The 20,312-nt window shown below is 32.1% G+C and overlaps 1 protein-coding gene across 15 annotated transcripts in view; it reads right to left on the bottom strand.

Annotated features, from left to right (window-relative positions):
• Positions 1–20,312, bottom strand: part of LOC122713572 (disks large 1 tumor suppressor protein) — a 524,720-nt gene that overhangs the window by 237,847 nt on the left and 266,561 nt on the right. For all 15 annotated transcript variants that reach the window (XR_006346517.1, XM_043934736.1, XM_043934489.1 and 12 more), the window contains one exon: positions 13,659–13,795. Coding sequence is in view for 14 of the 15 variants with exons in the window: in XM_043934736.1 (XP_043790671.1) it covers positions 13,659–13,795 (137 nt within the window). In the remaining variant the exon portion in view is untranslated. The remainder of the gene's footprint in view (positions 1–13,658; positions 13,796–20,312) is intronic.

Raw genomic sequence — 20,312 nt, 5'->3', positions numbered from 1 at the left:
CTTGATAGTTTTACAGGCTAGTCCAATCGTATATCCAAACGCATATTTCTTATCTTTTTTTCTTCTTCTCGTTCTTCTCGAGCTATTTTCTCTCAATTTCTTATAGACGTCGAATGTCGATCGGATCGAAGTCATGATTTTCTCATTGGTCGAACGACTGCATCAATTGATCTGTCAGATAGCTTTGATAGCTTCTTTCTTCGATCAATATTCGAGCATATCTATTTTCTCTATTTTATACAATTTTTCTTTTTCTTGAAGAACTTTCCAATTTTATTAAAAGTGTAAATTCTTTCTTATAACGTCACGAGTGCAAAATCATAAAATTTTTAAAAAGTACTTATCGCTAATTATTTTATTCTACTCTAATAAATTATACGATAATTCTGAATATTTATTGGATTTTTGGAGTTTATACAATTTCATATATTGTCTTTCGAGTTATTTAAACAGGTATTCGCTTTATGTGGAGAGATAGTTTTTAAAATAGCTCGACAAATCTCACTTTATGGTTCATGTAATATGTTAGGATGTTCGCCTGTGAAACTTCACGCTTCTTGTTCCATCGGGCTAATATACTTCCGCTTTTTCCCTCATTAGTGTTCGTGAAAACGAGAATTTTAGAGAGGCTTCTCTAGAAATTGCTAAATTAATTCGTAAAAATAACTAATAAAAATGAATCATTAATCTTAGAAATATTATATATTAATTTTGAAAAAATTAAAATTTATTCCTATATAATTATATAATACTTACAAATCTATTATTCAAAATTATTTTTACAGGAAAAGAAACATTATTTCTTGGAAATAAATTACTAAACAAAAATATACAAAATTAATAAAAATATAATAATTTTCAAGCGATTCGCGATACTTGAAAAAATTTAAAAAATTATAAATAGCAAAAAACAATTTCGCTTCTATATTTCATTCCTCGAAAGTGTAACAAATCGTAGCAAGTGTTAACAAATTCCACGATTTTCGAGTAAAAAAACGAGCAATTAATACAAACTTAAATAAAGTATTTAAATAATACACTTTTACAACCGATGTGTACACATAATTCGACAAATACGTCACGTCCACAATTTTCAAATAATGATAAATTTGATGAGATAAGTTAAAAAAAATAAACGAAACATTTCTGCAATGATACACATAACTCGACAAATTTGAACGCATTTCACAATTTTCAAGTAAACAATTAATATAAATATAAATAAAACGCAGTGAAAAAACAGGAAACAGTGTATTTTACCGTGATATGATTGTTTTTTTCACTCGTTTCTGGTTTTCCAAACACAGCTCGTTATAACTGAGAGAGAGATTAGTCTACTGGAGCTCGTTGCAATATTAACGCAGAGCGGCCATAAAGTATTCATACGTCTCCGCGTAAATTTCAGCCGCGGCCGGACTGGCTCATCGTCCCTTGAAACACTGGCCAAATACCGGCACTAATTAATCACTCTCAGACAAATTGCCGAACCCCGGCGTTTTGCTTGTAACACCGGAAGTCTGGGACTGTGGGGCGTGTCTGGTTCTGGTTCTTGTTGGCCCCTTCCTCGTGTAGTATCTTGTCTGGATCAGCCCGAGAACGATTTCTCGAGGAGCCGGCTACGTGGAAGAAAATCATGGAACACCGGCGATGAAAGGTGGCCAACGTGGAAAACTGGAGAGACCGAGGAAAAAGAGGAAAATAGAGGGAATTTATGTGCGGGAGGATCGATATGACGATATGAAAAATAAATTAGTTTTTAATATTAATAATAATAGATTTAGATCGAGGAGATTGAAATTTATAGAAAAATTTTATCCTTTAATGATCTTATTTATCCGCTTTGAAAAAAGTTTTATCATTTTCTCTATGTCGTTTCTCCTAGGATAAATAAATTAAAACGTTTTCTAAAGTTCGTGCAAATTTTCTAGAATTGTGAAAAATGAAACGAGATTTAAAATATATTTGATGGAAAAAACATTGGATAAAATATTTTAATTAAGAAGAGCGATGTTTTTCTTTTTGAACAAAAATATTGAATTATTAGATAATAAAAATTTTACTTGTATCCATGATTGAAATGATAAAATTATAAGTTTATAAGAAATATTGATATTGATTTATCTTCTTATGGTAATTTATGATATCAAACTTAGTAGCTTAATGGGCAGAAAAAGAAGGAATATTTTTGAAAAGTTGCCCATATCGGCAACACGAGAAGCTGTGAAAACAGTGGATTAAGAAGCGTCGAGATTAGAACTCTCTGTTGACGTTATTAACAGCTTCGTTCATTCAAAATGTTATGTTGTTGCCAAAGAAGCTTCATTTAATCCGATTTATTACAAACTCTATATATATATGGATATGATGAAACAAACGATCTTCCAAAAGACTACACGCAAGAATTTCTATAAACTTTACCAGCCAATTTATGATTTAAATTAATCGAAATAATAATAATAATAATAATGATAATAAAAAAATCGAATGTCGAACATTTCCGTAGAATTTTTCTTTCGACTTTTCGTTCGATAAAAGGACCAACATCGATCGAAAAAGTCACGATCAAAGAAATTTTGCAGTGACTAACATACGTTGAAAATACCTTGAAGATAACGCGCAAGAAGGCATTTCTTCAGTATATATATTTTGCGAGGAGTGTAACGAGACGTCGTAACTCGTGTCGCCTCCACAAACTTCAGACACTATTGTGAGAGAGGGAAATTTAAGGGCGAAGGTTAAACGAATGTGGCCGTTTCCGTTAGACAGTCGAAATGGAGAGCAGTGAGAAACGTGCGCAAAATAAAAGTGCACTAACTTGAAGAAAATCGTAGCGGAAATCAAACGTAACGTGGTGAAACGATATTCGAAATATTATATTATTTAAAATCGAGGGATTGCAATGGAGGGATGTATAGTTGCTTTTTGTACATCTTACGAAAAGTTTATTTATTTTTATTAAAACAGATTCTTGGTTAGATTGAGTAAATAGTAAAAGATCGTCGAAATTTTATAAATTTCAAATTGATCTTTTCTTAATCATGTGCAAACCTGCGAATATTTAATCTTTTTCATAGTTTAATTAATTTCTAATTAATAATTTAATAATAATAATTAAACTAATTAATAATTTCTTCGATATTAAAAATTCAACGAGAGAACGGGATATTTTTTTTAAGAAATAATATTAGTCGCTGAAATATGAATTAAGCGGAGGCGGAATTTCACCGGGAGAAACCATTCAAGCGGTATCAACAGAAAGAAACTAATCATTAAGAGCGTCACAAGGAGCAATGGGGGAAAGAGGAAGCAAAAACGAAAGAATCAATGTGGCATTGTTCGCCGGCGTAATGTGCTATGAAAAGAAGAAAGGAACTAAGGAAAGAATGGGAGTAAAAATGTAGGGGAGATGGTGATATACAGGAGCAATGTTACGCGCGATTAACTTCCTCTAAGAGACAACCGTGCCACCAACGACCTCCACCAAACAATGTCAACCATGATGAAGGAAGAAAATGAAGAAGCAACATCACGAGGAATTTTTAATCCGGCTAAATTTACTAATTCACGATCACCAAGTTTATTATTCATTTGTCATTTATGTATTTTTCAATCCAAAAATTTTTTATATGATTCATCTTTCGATTTCAATAATTCTGGAGTGATAATAAAATAAAGTTTAAAGTTCAAATTTATATTTCGAGAAATATATATTATTAAAATCAGAAGTTGAATAATAATAGAAAAATTTTTTTACAAGTAGTTAGATTTTCGTCACGTTCGTTGCATTACTCTTTATTAAACTATACAAATTTCACGGAGCCTATGCTTGTTCCACTAATATCCATTGAGAATGCAAAGAAACGAGCCACTTGCGTAAAAGGATCTTCACATATAAAATTATGATATGCATATTTAATAGCCATAAATAAACCCAAAATGTGTTACACGAAAGGAATAAAACGTACTAAGTATTCCATTCAGCGACACTAAAAAGATCCACCATTATTTTTGAAGGAAACTGTCTTGTAACGTATCTCTTGGGACGTCGTCTACCATTTTCTTGAAAGGCTACAAATATTGATAACACGTATGATCCATACGAAATGAATGCTACAAAACATGCTCACGAAAAGAAATATCGTTCAACGTTCATATCACGATGAATATAAAGGGACGTTAACGTTGTCTGAAAAATCGAACGTTCCTGAATTCGTTTCTTTCACATCGTTTTTCACATAAACCTCGACGTACGTTTTTCCACTAACGTTTTCAGCGGTAATTTACTAGGAAAAATTACTCGGACGATTCCTCTGGTCGATTCATAGTTTTTTTCCATGTAAAAGGAAAAAAAAAAAAGAAAGAAAGAAAAAAGAGTAAGGGTGAGAGAGGTTAGGAAGGAGGCGACTGATAAGCCCAAATGGATCCCACTTTATCATGGTGAGAGAGTAGGGGTCAGAGTTACTCAGGAGGTTTATCTAGGTAGTACAAGGGCTTACGATGTCACGCGATCCAATTTGACAGTATAAGTGACAGGATAGAGCATTTACTCGAGATCAAATAAGCCTATGTAAGTGCATCCATACATGCATATATAGCCTCATATTAGCGCTCGATTAACACACTCTGCCTTTAGATGGAATGACATTTGGAAACAAGAAACCTGATGTAATGCGTATTAGCTTCGTATCGTGAAACAATCACTATGCAACGTATTAATCACGATTACTTACATGTATTTCTCTGTTTGTAAGTAATATAATACTTTTAATTAGTTAATAGATGATAACGAAGCATTATCAGAGAAGTGATAATTGATTAGAATGTCTGTACAAAATGATGTAAGATATATAATAAAAATTTAAGAATTTGTAAGAATTATATATGGAAAAATTATAGGAAAATTAATGATGCATTAATTGTTATAAAGCTACTAAAAAAGTGTTCAGTGAAGAAGTTAAAATCGAATTTTCATTAAAAATGAAACGAATACCGTATAATAATATAAATTATAATAATGATAATACTAAATAGTAAGATAAAAATTTAAGTTTATCTTGTTTTATTCAATATTTATAGACAGGAGAGTATATTCTACTTTTCTTGACATACAAATATACCATTAGTTTATCTTTCCACGAAACCATAGCTGCGAATTTCATTTTGAACTTCTAAGTCAAATGTTTGTAAAGCCTTGCCACAAAAAACAGGGCTTCCAGATTTATCTCGAACTTCGAAAATCAAATATTTATACGATCGTCCGTAAAAATAGGATTTCAACTAACTTTCCAGTTTCTATTTAGCTTTTATTTGTTCTACAATTATTTAGGTTCTATTGTACTTTTACATGGTATTTTTGTTTCGTGAAAAGATTATGCACTTCAATAGTTCAAAATTTTGTATATCATGTAAAGTTTTTATCGCGAAGAAAAAAAAATAAAAAATGAAAATATAAAATCATCGTTGAAAGTTTTTATCAAAGTTAAATTAAATTAAATTCACTGGAAGGTTGTAGGTTAGTTGTTTCTGTATCTCTATTATTACTGACATTGTCTTATTTTCAGCAAGAAAAACGAGGAACACTGGCAACCTCACAAAAGGGTATGATGAGAACTAATGATAATAGTATCCTCGAAAAAGAGAGTTAAAATACCAAGATCAAAAAACAACTGTGAAGAAAATGAAGATTTATATATTTAAATAATTTAAACAAATTTTTCTTTTATTTGACATTTATATTTAGATAAGTATTTATTGAAATATTAAGTTTTCGATTCGAAAATACACTTTTTTTTTTTTTTATACATTTGAAAATAAGAATGTGCCATCTTCTGGTTATAAAAGGTTGTAGTGAGGATTACCTGTTATAAAATTCTTTTACCAACTATTCAATCATTGGAATTGAAATTGGAGATAGTTTTGACAGATCGGCCAGGAACAATTAACGAGTCAGCATCGTTAAAGAAACATGGTGCCAACAAAGCTTTTCAAATATTGCGAAATTGGTCGATATCGTCTCTACCTGTTGCGTCGTTTTAGTCGCTTACAATACCTGACTGTGACATCTGTGACGTTTCTTTTATACGTTTATTTTTCCGTGAAACTTGATGAGTATCTTTTCTTAAGAATGATGTATTCTTTTATTAAAAATAAAATAATCGATGTGTTACAATTTTAGCAATAGCTACAAACATTCGATTTTTCGAATTCTTTGAATCAAGAACTCTTTTTTCGGAGGAAAAGAAAATTGCTCTTCTTTAATCGAAAGAAAAAGAAAAAAGAAAGAAACGAAGAAAAAGAGAGATCTCTCAATCTGAATTTCGCAAATGAATGCATCGAATGCATACGATGCATTAAGTCCCAACCGCAACGAATGCATTGTAAAGGGAGAGGGGATGAAGGGTCGAGAGTGCTCTCGTTTGGAGTTTCCTCCTTTTATCGGAAACGTTCGCGGTATCCGAGTGAAATGGGTTTTAGCCAAGTGCTACTATAAATTCTATTTGTTCCGGTGAAAACAATAATACATCATGGCTTCTTACGGCAATTATGTCTGCGTCTGATTAACCATGTACGATTATGCAAAAGCTTCAAACAAGTATATATATATTTCGTTCTGGAACAAAGATCATTGCACAACGATTTTGATATATCTCCTTGATGAAATGAGGAAACTTGAGCAGAATTTATTAGAAAGGCAAACATTTTCAGAGTTTATTTTACAAATTGGAAAAGGATCTTAATTTACTTTATACTTTTATAGTCAAATTAATTCAAGTTTTATACGAGAGCGTCAATAGCAGATAATTTAAAAAGTTATGTCGTTTTGAAAAGGAAGGTAAAATATTTTAAATATAATTAAAGATTCTACGTAAACAAGATTTATTTTTCTTGGCAAAATACAATTATCTACTTTTTTTTTTTATTAATTCTCTGGCAATGGCAGATAGCAAACACGATCTTTAAAAAATTTCGATCCAACTAGATGTTAGTCGTCCACTATTTTATACGATACGAATAATTTTTTGGTTGGCTTTCCATTTCTCCGAATTTTTCCCCGATAAGAACGTATTCTGCCGTTGACATATTTGATGTACGAGGGTAAGGCATTCACCAGGATAACCGGAAAAAATTGTTGCAACGTATTCTTTACCATATTACTTCCGGCAGTTTATAAAAAAAAAAAAAAAGAAAGAAAAAAAGAGTAATGGCGACCGAAAGTATATTTTAAAGCAGAAAATGATAACAGGATATAAATTTCACCTTTGGCCTCGTCATTTCGTAAATCAAAATAATCATTCATGTAATTTATATCTTCGTAAATCATTGTGATTAAATCACATCGTATAATTTATATATTTATATAAATCGTGTAGTAATAATATCGTAATCTATAATATGATACTGTTAGAATGGAGATATATAATCCATTTTTATCGATCTTTATCTATTCTTCGCGAAAAGTTTGCATATAAGTAAGCAATAATACAACACAATCTCACTGTTCTAAATGAATCGATATCTGTTCCCGCAGATTTCCCATTTATTCTGTACTTAATTGCAACTCGAATCCTCCATGTACAACAATATACAGTGCTCCACTTAATTGATCAATTAATTACGTCCATTAGTTTCATGTACACACATCCTTGCGATTATTATTATCGGCGATATAATTATTTTAAATGCCAAATAAATGGCCGATACGATCAATCTCGTATCTTTCCTCCTCGTTTCCAAAAATCCACATGTCTTCGAAAATTCACGAAAAGGGATCACGAATCATTCCACACGTTGAACACGATCGTTCTCAACGGATATTACCAACAACGCGTCGACGTTTATCTGTTTCCAAGCTGCGATTCTCTCCGAATCGAAAAAAGGAAAGAGAGAGAGAGAGAAAAAAAAATCGAGAGAAAGAAAAAAACAAAACAAAAATACGAGAGATGGATAATAAAAATCCCGCTATCTGGAGAGAACGATGCACTCGAGCACGAATGCTGCTCATCTCTCCACCACCGATCCCGATTTTGCTGAAATTTACGATATGGCCGTGGGCATCGCGCATAAAACCAACTTTAAAACGGTTCGATCGGCAACCGACCAACAGAGAGAGAGAGAAAAAAAAAGAGAGAGAGAGAGAGAGAGAGAGAGGAGAGAGAGAGAGAAGGAGAAGAAGGAAGGAATGGCCGTGGCCAAAACAAGCGGGAACCAGAGAGAGACAAACAAGGAATGGGATCGAAGAAGGAACGCCGTCGAGGGAGTAATGGCCGAGGCCGTACACGCGCGATATTTCCCTTGTTTGTTTTCCATTACTCCGCGGGAGGCAGCTGTCCGTTGCCGGCGTGGAATATAGCGCGGCAATGATAAGGGAAGAGGGTTCGTGTATATAATGGAGAGAATTGTGCTTTCACGACTCGACGAGCCCTTTGGTGCAATGGTGGCGCGAAACTCTCGGTGCCATCCTTCTGCTAGTTTCACCCTTGTTCCATAGATTGCACCAGCCACTTGAACGGTGCCCGATTTCCCGCGGGATCGCGCGTGGAATCGATAAAAAGGTTCCTTTTATTTTTCCTTGCCCGGTGGTAACCGGAAACCGGAAGAATCGAGCGTTCAGGTGGTGGTTGGGGTGGTCGAGTGCTGCACGTCTTGGACAAGATTAAAGGTTCGATCGTTTTTTTTTTTTTTTTTTCTTAACTCTGATCGATGATCGAGGAGGATCGTCGGAGGCGTGGACAAACAGAAGATCAATGGAGGAGGAAGAACGGTGGGATTTTTCGAGGATTTTGTGGAGAGAGATCGATTACTAGCGATTGGTTGGGATTGTACGCGATTGAGATGCGAGATGAGCGGATATGAAGCGGAATTATTGGAGATAGTGGATGGATCGTGGTTGCTGTTTGCTCGGCTGGAATTTGTTCAAAGTATGGGGAAAAGGGATGTCTTAGTTTGAGTTGAAAATTAAATTGCTTTCGTTGGGTTTTAATGGAAAACCGACCCGCTTCCTTACAAGTTTTTCAGCGAAATTTGTGTAAGGAATCTCACGAATCCGATGGTTGATTTTGTATTAATGAGTTATATTGTTGTTTCCGCTTTGCTCGTTTTCTAATTTTGTCTTTGTTCTTTCTTCTTTTTGATCAGGTTGGCTCATGTTTCGAAGGAATATTATAATCAATTGCAAAAGACATTTCTACCGTCAATTCACATTACATTTTTTAAAAATATAAATCTTTGATTAAGTTGATTTTATTTTTCTCAAAGAAACTCTCATTTAAAATACATCATTATATTATTATACGTATAAAATCAGATATTCCAAATAACGTGAATTTATTTCGTATCATAGAATAAAAATACTTTTCCGACCTACTGTACACGGCACATATTTACGATCTCTGAAACATCTTCCTCTCTAAGTGTTCTTGCTCGTAAAACGAATTCATCTCGCTTATGTATCGAACTGTCGAATGTACAGAAACGCATTCAGAAATTTCGATAGTTCGAGAGATCGCGGTGCAAAGACAATCGCTGTTTCGAAACAGTAATAAACAACACGTTCAATACGCCTTCAAAAGTTGTCAACTTCCATCCCAACGTTTGATAACGCTGATCAGTTTGATAAATTGGATTTTACAGGCCAAAACGAATCGTTAACCCTCCCAGCGTTCGTAAACGACACTTTTTATGAAACGATATAAAGTGCGTTTGACCCGTTTCGAAGCGATCGAAATAATTCAACGATGATGAACGAATCAAACCGATCGTTTTCTATCCGAATGCAGAAAGGACCGGTGTTAATATATTACCAACGATCGAATTAAATAATGCGAATCACGTTTGGTGATTACCGGGTCACTAATTATGCGAAAGGTGTTTTGATGTGACGGAAATACTGCAAAAGGGGATCTAATTTATAGCTTAATCTACCTTTCCCCTCCCTCCCCGTCCAACTGTCAATTACGACGTGTTGTAATAAACCGGTGGTCGAGATTGGCTTTTTCGATCGTGCCCAATTTCTTTTCGCGCGGTTTTCTGATAAATTGTCCTTTTGCTTGCTCCAACTTCACCGTGAAATATCGAATTATCGTTCGTGGAAAGATTAAAAAAGTCGTATCTCGCTCGGACTTTCTCGTGATATATTAAATTAGAGGCCGCGAAAAGAGAAAAGATCTATCCGTTTTGCAATAAAGTTCATGCCAAGTATCGAATTATCGCAGCAGAATGAAAAGTGATTATTACTTTTATTAGCCTTTTTCTTTTTAATTCTTTAAGAAGTTTTTTTTTTTAAACAATAAACGCAATATTAGAATAGCATGAATTGTAATCGAGAAGAAAAATGAGTCTATAAAGAGTATATGGAAGTATAGAGAATCAATGAAAAATTAAATTAAAACTTTAACAATCCTGATAAAATTTATTGCAGGATATATTGATTTATATTATTTGGATGTATTGATATTAGTTTCGAAAGATTTATTAAATATTTAAACGTTTTATTTTATATATATTTTTTTAATATTTTTTTTTTTTTCGACAAACATACGTGAAATAAAATTACAGTTTGTAATACCGAACACGAATTTCAATTATTTGATAACAAATTATATGATTGAAATGCTGTTTGATCGAAAGATCTTGTTGAACTTTATTAGTATTTAGTGGAATTCAATCATATCTTGTATAATATAATATTGATAATATAATATTTACTTGACTATATTATTTTATATTAATATAACCGCGATATGGGTTTGAATATTCATGATTTCATAGTTATCAAAGCAAAGAGTGTAAAAAAGGTGAGAAGATATTTTATTTTTTCTTTTTACTTTAAATCTAATTTTTTTTCATATTAAAAAATACAGTGTATTATAAATTTTCAATGATATCCTGAAATTTAAAATTTTTTCTCATAAAAAACTTATCCTTTTTATTCTTCTACAAATTGGAATTTGATAAAAATATTGTAAATTTCTGTCGTATAAAAATATAACAAATTTTTCATTATAATACCAACAAGAGATATTGTAACGAAAATAAAAGATTGCTGCCGTGAAATATTGCAATATTAAATATTCCATAAAAATTTCCATTGATTTCAAAATTTCAACCGAATTTAATAATTTACATTATCAAAACCTTCCTTACATCACATCTCTCTTATTTTCACCAACAAGACAAAGAAAAAAAAAATAAGATCCTTCCGTAAGATCCTTCATTCCAATTCCACCTCGCAACAATTATTCAAATCCTTTCTCGCCAAATATATCACGAAGCATTAAAATTCACGCGCCGACACGTTCTCGCGATTACGAGATTTCTATCTAAATACACACATGATGTAATCAAGCGCAAATGCTTGGAACAAACGTGTTCCTGGTTCTAGAAATAGAAAGAAAGAGAGAAGACGTACCCAAAAACGATACGAAGGAACGTTATACGCGATCGTAGCAGAAATTTTTTATAAATGGACGTTACGATGCCTCTCTGTAAACCATTCCAAAACCCATTCTTTCCTCGAGAGGGCGCTCAACGTCCCTCGTATGCACAGGTGAGAACCATCAAGACTCGTTTATTCGTCGTACCCCTTTTCCAGACAAGAATTTCAGATTGCTTTCTATTTCTACGGTGAAACGAGATTCATTCAATCCGGCGAAACAAGCACGGCGAATAAAAAATATTTTAAAAGATTTTCGCGATTGTCTACGGTTACGAGATCGGATTAACATAGCGGAGAGCAAGGTAAGTTGGCGGAAACATGGCCATGGTTGCGAATTGTGTAAGTTATACGCGTATACGTAATCGCGTTTAACGGCCTTTTCATCGATGTTCGAACACTTTCGCCGTTTCTTGAACAAGTTTGTCCGAGAGTAGGAGAAAACGGGGGAGAGAAACTTTTCACTTGATAATCTTGTACAAGTTTCGTACACCGTGCTGCACCGTGTACCAGCAAATCGTGACGAATTTTATTTATTTTTTTTTCACGCGGAAAGATTATGGATTTTTTTTAAAAAATTTAGTACGAACATTGCAGATTATTATTATAATAATAATCGATATTACAATGATATATAATGGATATAATAAAATATCCATTATATGGGAATCAATAGGGAGACAATATTATTCGAATATAATATCGAGTAAAATAATACACATATTTATTTTTCATCTACTCTATATCCACCAAAAAATCGAATCGATACGAGAATAATACTCAAGAATCCCATTCAAAGAATCTAAATTCAGAAACGAAATTAGTAATCCTCCGTGGCAGGTGTCAAAGAATCCTTTCGGGAGTAATTAAATTCCATCGATCCATAAATTCCACGTGCGCGTCATCAACGCGGACGGATCGAAATCGAAATCGAGTGTAGACTCGGAGACGATGGATGGATGGATGGATGGATGGATGGACGAGCGAGTGAAACGTGGGCGGCCTAACAATGCGGAGAACGCGGAGCGGGAGAATACGCGCGATTTGCAATCGTTGCACGGCGGTGCATCGTTGCAGCGATCCGCGCGTCACGTCGCCGGCCGGCCACGACGACACGAAGCTGGGTCGGAAGCAATTAGCAATTAAAATCGAGGGCTCGGCGATTGATCGGTCTGGTATGATACGAGGCTGTCCCACGGGCCAATCGACTCCTGGATTATAATTACGGCCGCTAATTGCGCCCACCCCGCTCCTCGCCTCGTTCCTCGCCACTTCTGGCAAAGAGTGGGCCGTGTGATTGGTATCCGACAGGACACAGGCAGGGTTAAAACGTTCCGAGGACTTCATTTCCGACATTGGAAATTTTCGTTTGCCCGCCCGATAATTAATTTCGATCTAACCGGATCTCTCTGGAATCCCCTCGTCTGTCTCGGGGGAAAAGGAGGACGAAATTCGAAGATTCGATTATCCGTATGCATACAACGAAACGTAATATGTAAATGTTTGTATGAGGGTGCATTTCCGGTGTTTAATTGAAACGACTCGAGAATTATTACGGTTTTTTTTTTTTAATACACGAGGCAGGCGACGAGATTCGACGAAAGCGAAACTAGAGACCTCGTTTCAATCCTTTCCAATATAGAATTGTCCCCTGTGGACGAGTGAAAAGAGGCGAAGGCATCGTGGAATTCTAATAAACGTTCGACCACGATCGTTAACTCGGTCGGAAACGAGATTCCCGAAAAAAGGGCTGGTTTCGAACGAGCAAAGGTACGTACAATCAAGTACGTGGATACTCTTTTAATTGTAGCAGTTGACAATGAAGAGTGAAAGAGCAATATTGCAGATCGTTGTAGTGAATTTGATTAAACTTTAGGTAACGTAAATAATTACATTTAATATGTTATTAGAAAAATATCAATTTATTTTGTTTTATTTGTTATAAGTTTTTGTACATGAAATTATCTAATTGTTTAGCAACAAATTATATTATCTCGTAATAATAATTTACATTGCATGTTAGCAAGTATCCACGTATTTGTAAATGGTACTATACATATATCTTTGCCTATTTCGCTCGCTTCTTCTCCTTTTTCGCGCTATTTCTCCACGTTATCCCGAACTGATATTTCGCGCGGGAATGATAAAGCTTGCAACCGCTATGAAATATCGAGGGCATAAAAATATATATATATATATGTACATATATATTTATAACCACACTCACGTCATTTTGAGCGAAGGTCGGCGTAATTGGCCCATCGCTGGCTTCCCATTTGTCGGCGATGCGGATCGTCTCCGCCGTTTTCTGCTGCACCGATTTCGACTCATCGAGCAACGTCAGCTCGTAAAATTCCTGGATATCTGCAACAGTCCGGAAAATACGATAAATTAAATTAATACGTATTAAACAATAACTATCGACGTTTATTGCGATATTCTTTCACTTCGAATCGTAAATTCATTTTGTTCATCATTGTTCTTTTTTAAGAATCCAATTGATTTGGTTCAATATGCGGATGGCCTATATCTCTCCTTTATTATCTATGATGGAAGAGAAAAATGTTATTTAATTTCAAGGAGTAAGTAATTATATTTTCAATTCCCTTCATCTTCATTCGTCTATCATAATTATTTTACTTATTAATCAATTATTCTTCCAGCTAAATAATATTTTCTTCCGACATCTTATTATCGTAAATAATAAATGAAATATTTAAGATTCTCAAGTTATATGAAACACGTTGTACATTTCACGTATATATTTCAAATACATCACTGTTTGAAGTAATATTTTTCATATCTGCTTAAAATTCAATATAGTTCTATGGATGTATTATTGATATATGAAGTCTCTCTATTGAAGTCTCACTATTGAAGTCTTTCTAGAAAATATTCAGCTGTGAATACATACAGAAAGATGTACGTATGCCGTGAATAAAATTTATATTATTATTTAAATTCAAACTATAATTATTAATATTTATTTTAAACGTCGTACAATTTTTTTTTCGTTATATAAAAATAATAATATAATTAAAGTTGAATTTTGAGAAAAAAAGGTAATAAATAAAATTCCACGAAATTGCAGACACATAATTTTCAAGAACTTCTCTTTATGACCTCGATGAATCTTCCTTGAGGTTGGTTGTCTTTCGAGAACGACACTGAAAATATAATACAACGACGACAAGCAGTCTAACATGGATCCTTTGTGGTCGTAGTGGGGTCGTATTTCCCCGGTACAACGTTTAACCACTAGTCTTTTGGATAGAATGTCGATAGACAGGACATGGATCAAATGACGACAATTTTGTTAGTTAAATTAATCGAAGAGAATATATACATAACGTCTTGAAAGAATTAAATCTCCTTTCAATTGATTAATGAGAGATGAAATATCGTAATAATATGGAATAATGGAGGATATTATAAGGAAGATTATAATAAAAGAAGAGGTAATTTTCCAGAGGTAAGAAAAATTAACAAGTAATTTTATTAATTTTCAAATTAATTTTTAAAACAAATATATATAAATTTTAATAGATATAAATGATGGAAACAAGAAACAAATATGAAACTATGTTATTAATTTCAGATCCTCTACTATTTGTATCGTTGAATTAAAATTACATAGTTAAGTGTGTTTATTTAGGTCGTATTAGACCAACATCGTCAGTGGTTTAAACTTAATTATGGTTGGTCTGGTATTATATCTAGTAATATTGATATATAACGTAATGACATAACTCTGGAATTAACTCTGGAAATTACTCACGAGAGGGCAACTAACAAGTGACACTCCTGAGGGCGATACTTCAAGGTAAGTACTTGTCGAGTGTCGATTTATTAATCCTTTGAACACGTTTCGAAAGAATTTCAATATTAACTTCGATAAATTCAATTGCCACATCGATACATTTCAATTTTTCCAAATTTTAAAGTATTTTTCGTAAATCTTTAAAAGAATCCTTTTTCTATTTTTTGTTCAGATATAATTTTAGAGTTTAAAGTTTAAAATTTTAGACATTTTTTTTATTACATTGCAAAATAATATATCCTTATATTACATACTTATATCCTTATATTACATATATAACTACATAAATTATAATACATTTTTAATATAATTTTTAATTATTACAAATTTTGAACTCTAAAATTATATTTTAACAAAAAATTAGAAAAGAAATTTATGTTTTAAAAATTTAAAGATTTTTTTTTGCAGTGTGCCACAACTTTTTATTCCTCGATATATATATACTAATCTCAGTCACAATTACTTACCAACTTAATCATTATACTTAAAAAATGATTTCAACGACGAAGGAAAATTCACACGAATAATACCCTAAAAGAAAATACTTGGACATAGACGGAGGACATTTTTTTCAAGATTTTCTTAACGGGCGAAAAAATTTAAACTAATCCCACAGCCACACGTAGCGGTATGTTAAACGTCAAAGAGACCGCTTGTTATTCGTGGCGAAAAAAATTCTACGACTTTAATTAACGTCCCGACTTTTTGTCGCAGCGAACGACAGCCGTCCTCGAAACGCTGTGCGCCTGGTCCTCTAATTTTTCGTTTTAATTCACATCTAATGGCATCTTCTCCGCGCTCTCCAATCCCAGCAAGTCGAGAGAGTGTGTCGTTGGCACTATTTATGCAAGCAACGGGAATCTCCAGTCTACTCTCGGGAGTCGGGTACAGCTCGCAGCCGGCTACAAAGTTGAGTATTCGAGAAACCACGTTTCGAAGTCGTTCTTGAGGACTTTTTTCAACAGAGGGAGGAGCGTAAGATGTCATTGGACGAGATCTCGGGCGAATATCATCCACCAGGTTTTCATACTTATTTTTTTCACCATGTCATCGAAGAAATACATGTTGTTCGAAGATGAAGGATTTACGATGACGAAGATATGACAAGAAGATATAAATAGATGGGTGATATTTTATTGTAGAGATATAGTAGAAGTAGAATGTATATAATATATAATATATAATCAGAAATTAACAAAATTTTATATCATTTCATATTATAAGGTATCTCACTTAACTTAAATATCTCAATATCTTTATTTTTTATGATAAAAAAAAATACAAAGAAAAATATTATTTTGTTTGTATAGATATATATTATAATACATAAAGATTTCTTTAAATAATGAGCAAGTTTAAATTAGATGGGATACCTTATATACAAAATTTCATACTTTATTCATTGGATAAGGAAACAAAAGATTCAAATAAAAAGAATTTATTTTTTTTTTATAATAATTTATTGAATTCGATTGAATACAATTGTAATAATATTGTACAAATTATGTATATATATGTATATAATTATGTATATTTTGTATACTGTATACTGTGTATAATATTGTATTCATATGTATTATATAATAAAATAAAATAATAAAATTGTTTAATTCTATGTTTATTACTCCCAATTCATATTTCCCAATCCACATCCTCCATATCATCAAAAATTTTATATATGTTACCATCTTCAAAATAATATTATATAGAAATATGTATAGAAACGTGCGTATAAATTTATACCATATATAATAATTAAACAACATATTTTATTTCAGAAACATCCGCCAACGATGCTTTCTTACCACTTTTCGTTTTCTATACATCTAGGGTCAAAGGAATCTAAAATCAGAACATATATTCTCTGATCTTATCTTATGAAATAAAAGCGTATCTAATATTTGATTATTCTAAGCAAAATAATCAAAAAATGATAAAAAAAATTCGTTCCGAAAAATACTAGCAATAAATAAATATGAAAAAATTTTGGCCAAAATTTCGACTTTTCATTAGGAGAACATGATATGCAAAGAGGTGGCACTATAAATTCTTAGAAAAATGAGGCAGAAATAATTCTCAGAAAATTTTTGGCCAAAATTTCGACTCTTCATTAGGAGAATATGATATGCAAAGAGGTGGCACTATAAATTCCTGGCAGAAATAATTCTTAGAAAAATTTTGGCCAAAATTTCGACTTTTCATTAGGAGAACATGATATGCAAAGAGGTGGCACTATAAATTCTTAGAAAAATGTGGCAGAAATAATTCTCAGAACAATTTTGACCAAAATTTCGACTTTTCATTAGGAGAACATGATATGCAAAGAGATGGCACTATAAATTCTTAGAAAAATGTGGCAGAAATAATTGTCAGAAAAATTTTGGCCAAAATTTCGACTTTTCATTAGGAGAACATGATATGCAAAGAGGTGGCACTATAAGTTCTTAGAAAAATGTGGCAGAAATAATTCTCAGAAAAATTTTGGCCAAAATTTCGACTTTTTATTAGGAGAATATGATATGCAAAGAGGTGGCACTATAAATTCTTAGAAAAATGTGGCAGAAATAATTCTCAGAAAAATTTTGGCCAAAATTTCGACTTTTTATTAGGAGAATATGATATGCAAAGAGGTGGCACTATAAATTCTTAGAAAAATGTGGCAGAAATAATTCTCAGAAAAATTTTGGCCAAAATTTCGACTTTTTATTAGGAGAATATGATATGCAAAGAGGTGGCACTATAAATTCTTAGAAAAATGTGGCAGAAATAATTCTCAGAAAAATTTTGGCCAAAATTTCGACTTTTTATTAGGAGAATATGATATGCAAAGAGGTGGCACTATAAATTCTTAGAAAAATGTGGCAGAAATAATTCTCAGAAAAATTTTGGCCAAAATTTCGACTTTTTATTAGGAGAATATGATATGCAAAGAGGTGGCACTATAAATTCTTAGAAAAATGTGGCAGAAATAATTCTCAGAAAAATTTTGGCCAAAATTTCGACTTTTTATTAGGAGAATATGATATGCAAAGAGGTGGCACTATAAATTCTTAGAAAAATGTGGCAGAAATAATTCTCAGAAAAATTTTGGCCAAAATTTCGACTTTTTATTAGGAGAATATGATATGCAAAGAGGTGGCACTATAAATTCTTAGAAAAATGTGGCAGAAATAATTCTCAGAAAAATTTTGGCCAAAATTTCGACTTTTTATTAGGAGAATATGATATGCAAAGAGGTGGCACTATAAATTCTTAGAAAAATGTGGCAGAAATAATTCTCAGAAAAATTTTGGCCAAAATTTCGACTTTTTATTAGGAGAATATGATATGCAAAGAGGTGGCACTATAAATTCTTAGAAAAATGTGGCAGAAATAATTCTCAGAAAAATTTTGGCCAAAATTTCGACTTTTTATTAGGAGAATATGATATGCAAAGAGGTGGCACTATAAATTCTTAGAAAAATGTGGCAGAAATAATTCTCAGAAAAATTTTGGCCAAAATTTCGACTTTTTATTAGGAGAATATGATATGCAAAGAGGTGGCACTATAAATTCTTAGAAAAATGTGGCAGAAATAATTCTCAGAAAAATTTTGGCCAAAATTTCGACTTTTTATTAGGAGAATATGATATGCAAAGAGGTGGCACTCTAAATTCTTAGAAAAATGTGGCAGAAATAATTCTCAGAAAAATTTTGGCCAAAATTTCGACTTTTTATTAGGAGAATATGATATGCAAAGAGGTGGCACTCTAAATTCTTAGAAAAATGTGGCAGAAATAATTCTCAGAAAAATTTTGGCCAAAATTTCGACTTTTTATTAGGAGAATATGATATGCAAAGAGGTGGCACTATAAATTCTTGGCAAAAATAATTCTCAGAAAAATTTTGGCTAAAATTTCGACTTTTCATTAGGAAAACATGATATGCAAAGAGGTGGCACTATAAATTCTTGACATAAATTATTCTTAGAATATGTTTGTCCAAAATTTCGACTTTTCATTAGAAGAACATTATATGCATGGTGGCACTAAAATTCTATAAGACTACTTATATGTTTTCTGGTATTTCTTGATTTTTAGTCATAAAATTGAAATTTATTATATGATAACAATATTTGACTTGTTGGAATGTTTATTTTATAATTTGTGTTTCTTGTATGTATATGGTATCTTTAGAATGCTTAGTATTCAATAGAATATTATTTATGTGCAATTCAACTAAATTTTTTCAATTTTGATTGGTATATTTTATCATTCAAACTGATGAAATACGTGATCTAGTTTTGTGTCACAAAAATTTTTTATATAGATGATTTTCATAATTGTAAATTTTTATTAGTTTTGAAAGAGATGGTATAGCCAGTGAAAATCAGGTACAATTTTATACGTATGTAATGGAATTTGTTATATCGAGTATTTAAATATTTACATTGATATAATTAAATATTTCAATAGCTCTACCACATAATTTTCACGAATATTAATATTGAATATTTATTCGTTCAATTGATGGAAATGTGTCCAGTGCAGTATATATACGCTGATAGTATTAATATTTCTTTATCGGTTGTTATTTTCGTTAGTTCACTATTAAATTATATAAATAGATGCCAGAGGATATTGAATTTGTTGAATATTTCATCCTCTAAATCAACAGGTTACATATATTCCTTCCATATTAAGTTGATGTGTATGAAACGTTTATTTCAATCGAAATTAACCATACGTAATTTACTATTATGTATTTAGTCTGTATAATTTAATTTAATCACAATAATTGTTGTAACAAATTAATTTATAAGAATTTTTAAATCGAGATTTAATAATAATTGATTCGAAACATGTACAAAGAAGATCACACTAATATTCTAATTATTCATAACAGTCAATAATTAGGAGGTAATACTTTTTAATATAAATTTCATTAAAATTCAATATAATAGATAACCATTAACAGGATAAAATTTAATGGAAAATTTAATGTCGCCTCTGAAATTTAACCTGATATCGTCTCATCGATGTGAAAATCAATGAAAAAAAACATCATAGGAAAGAACATCAT

The sequence above is a fragment of the Apis laboriosa genome, unplaced genomic scaffold (assembly GCF_014066325.1).
Source record: "Apis laboriosa isolate Shangri-la unplaced genomic scaffold, ASM1406632v1 scaffold104_cov149, whole genome shotgun sequence".
NCBI lineage: Eukaryota > Metazoa > Arthropoda > Insecta > Hymenoptera > Apidae > Apis > Apis laboriosa.
This window is presented reverse-complemented; position numbering and strand designations above follow the sequence as displayed.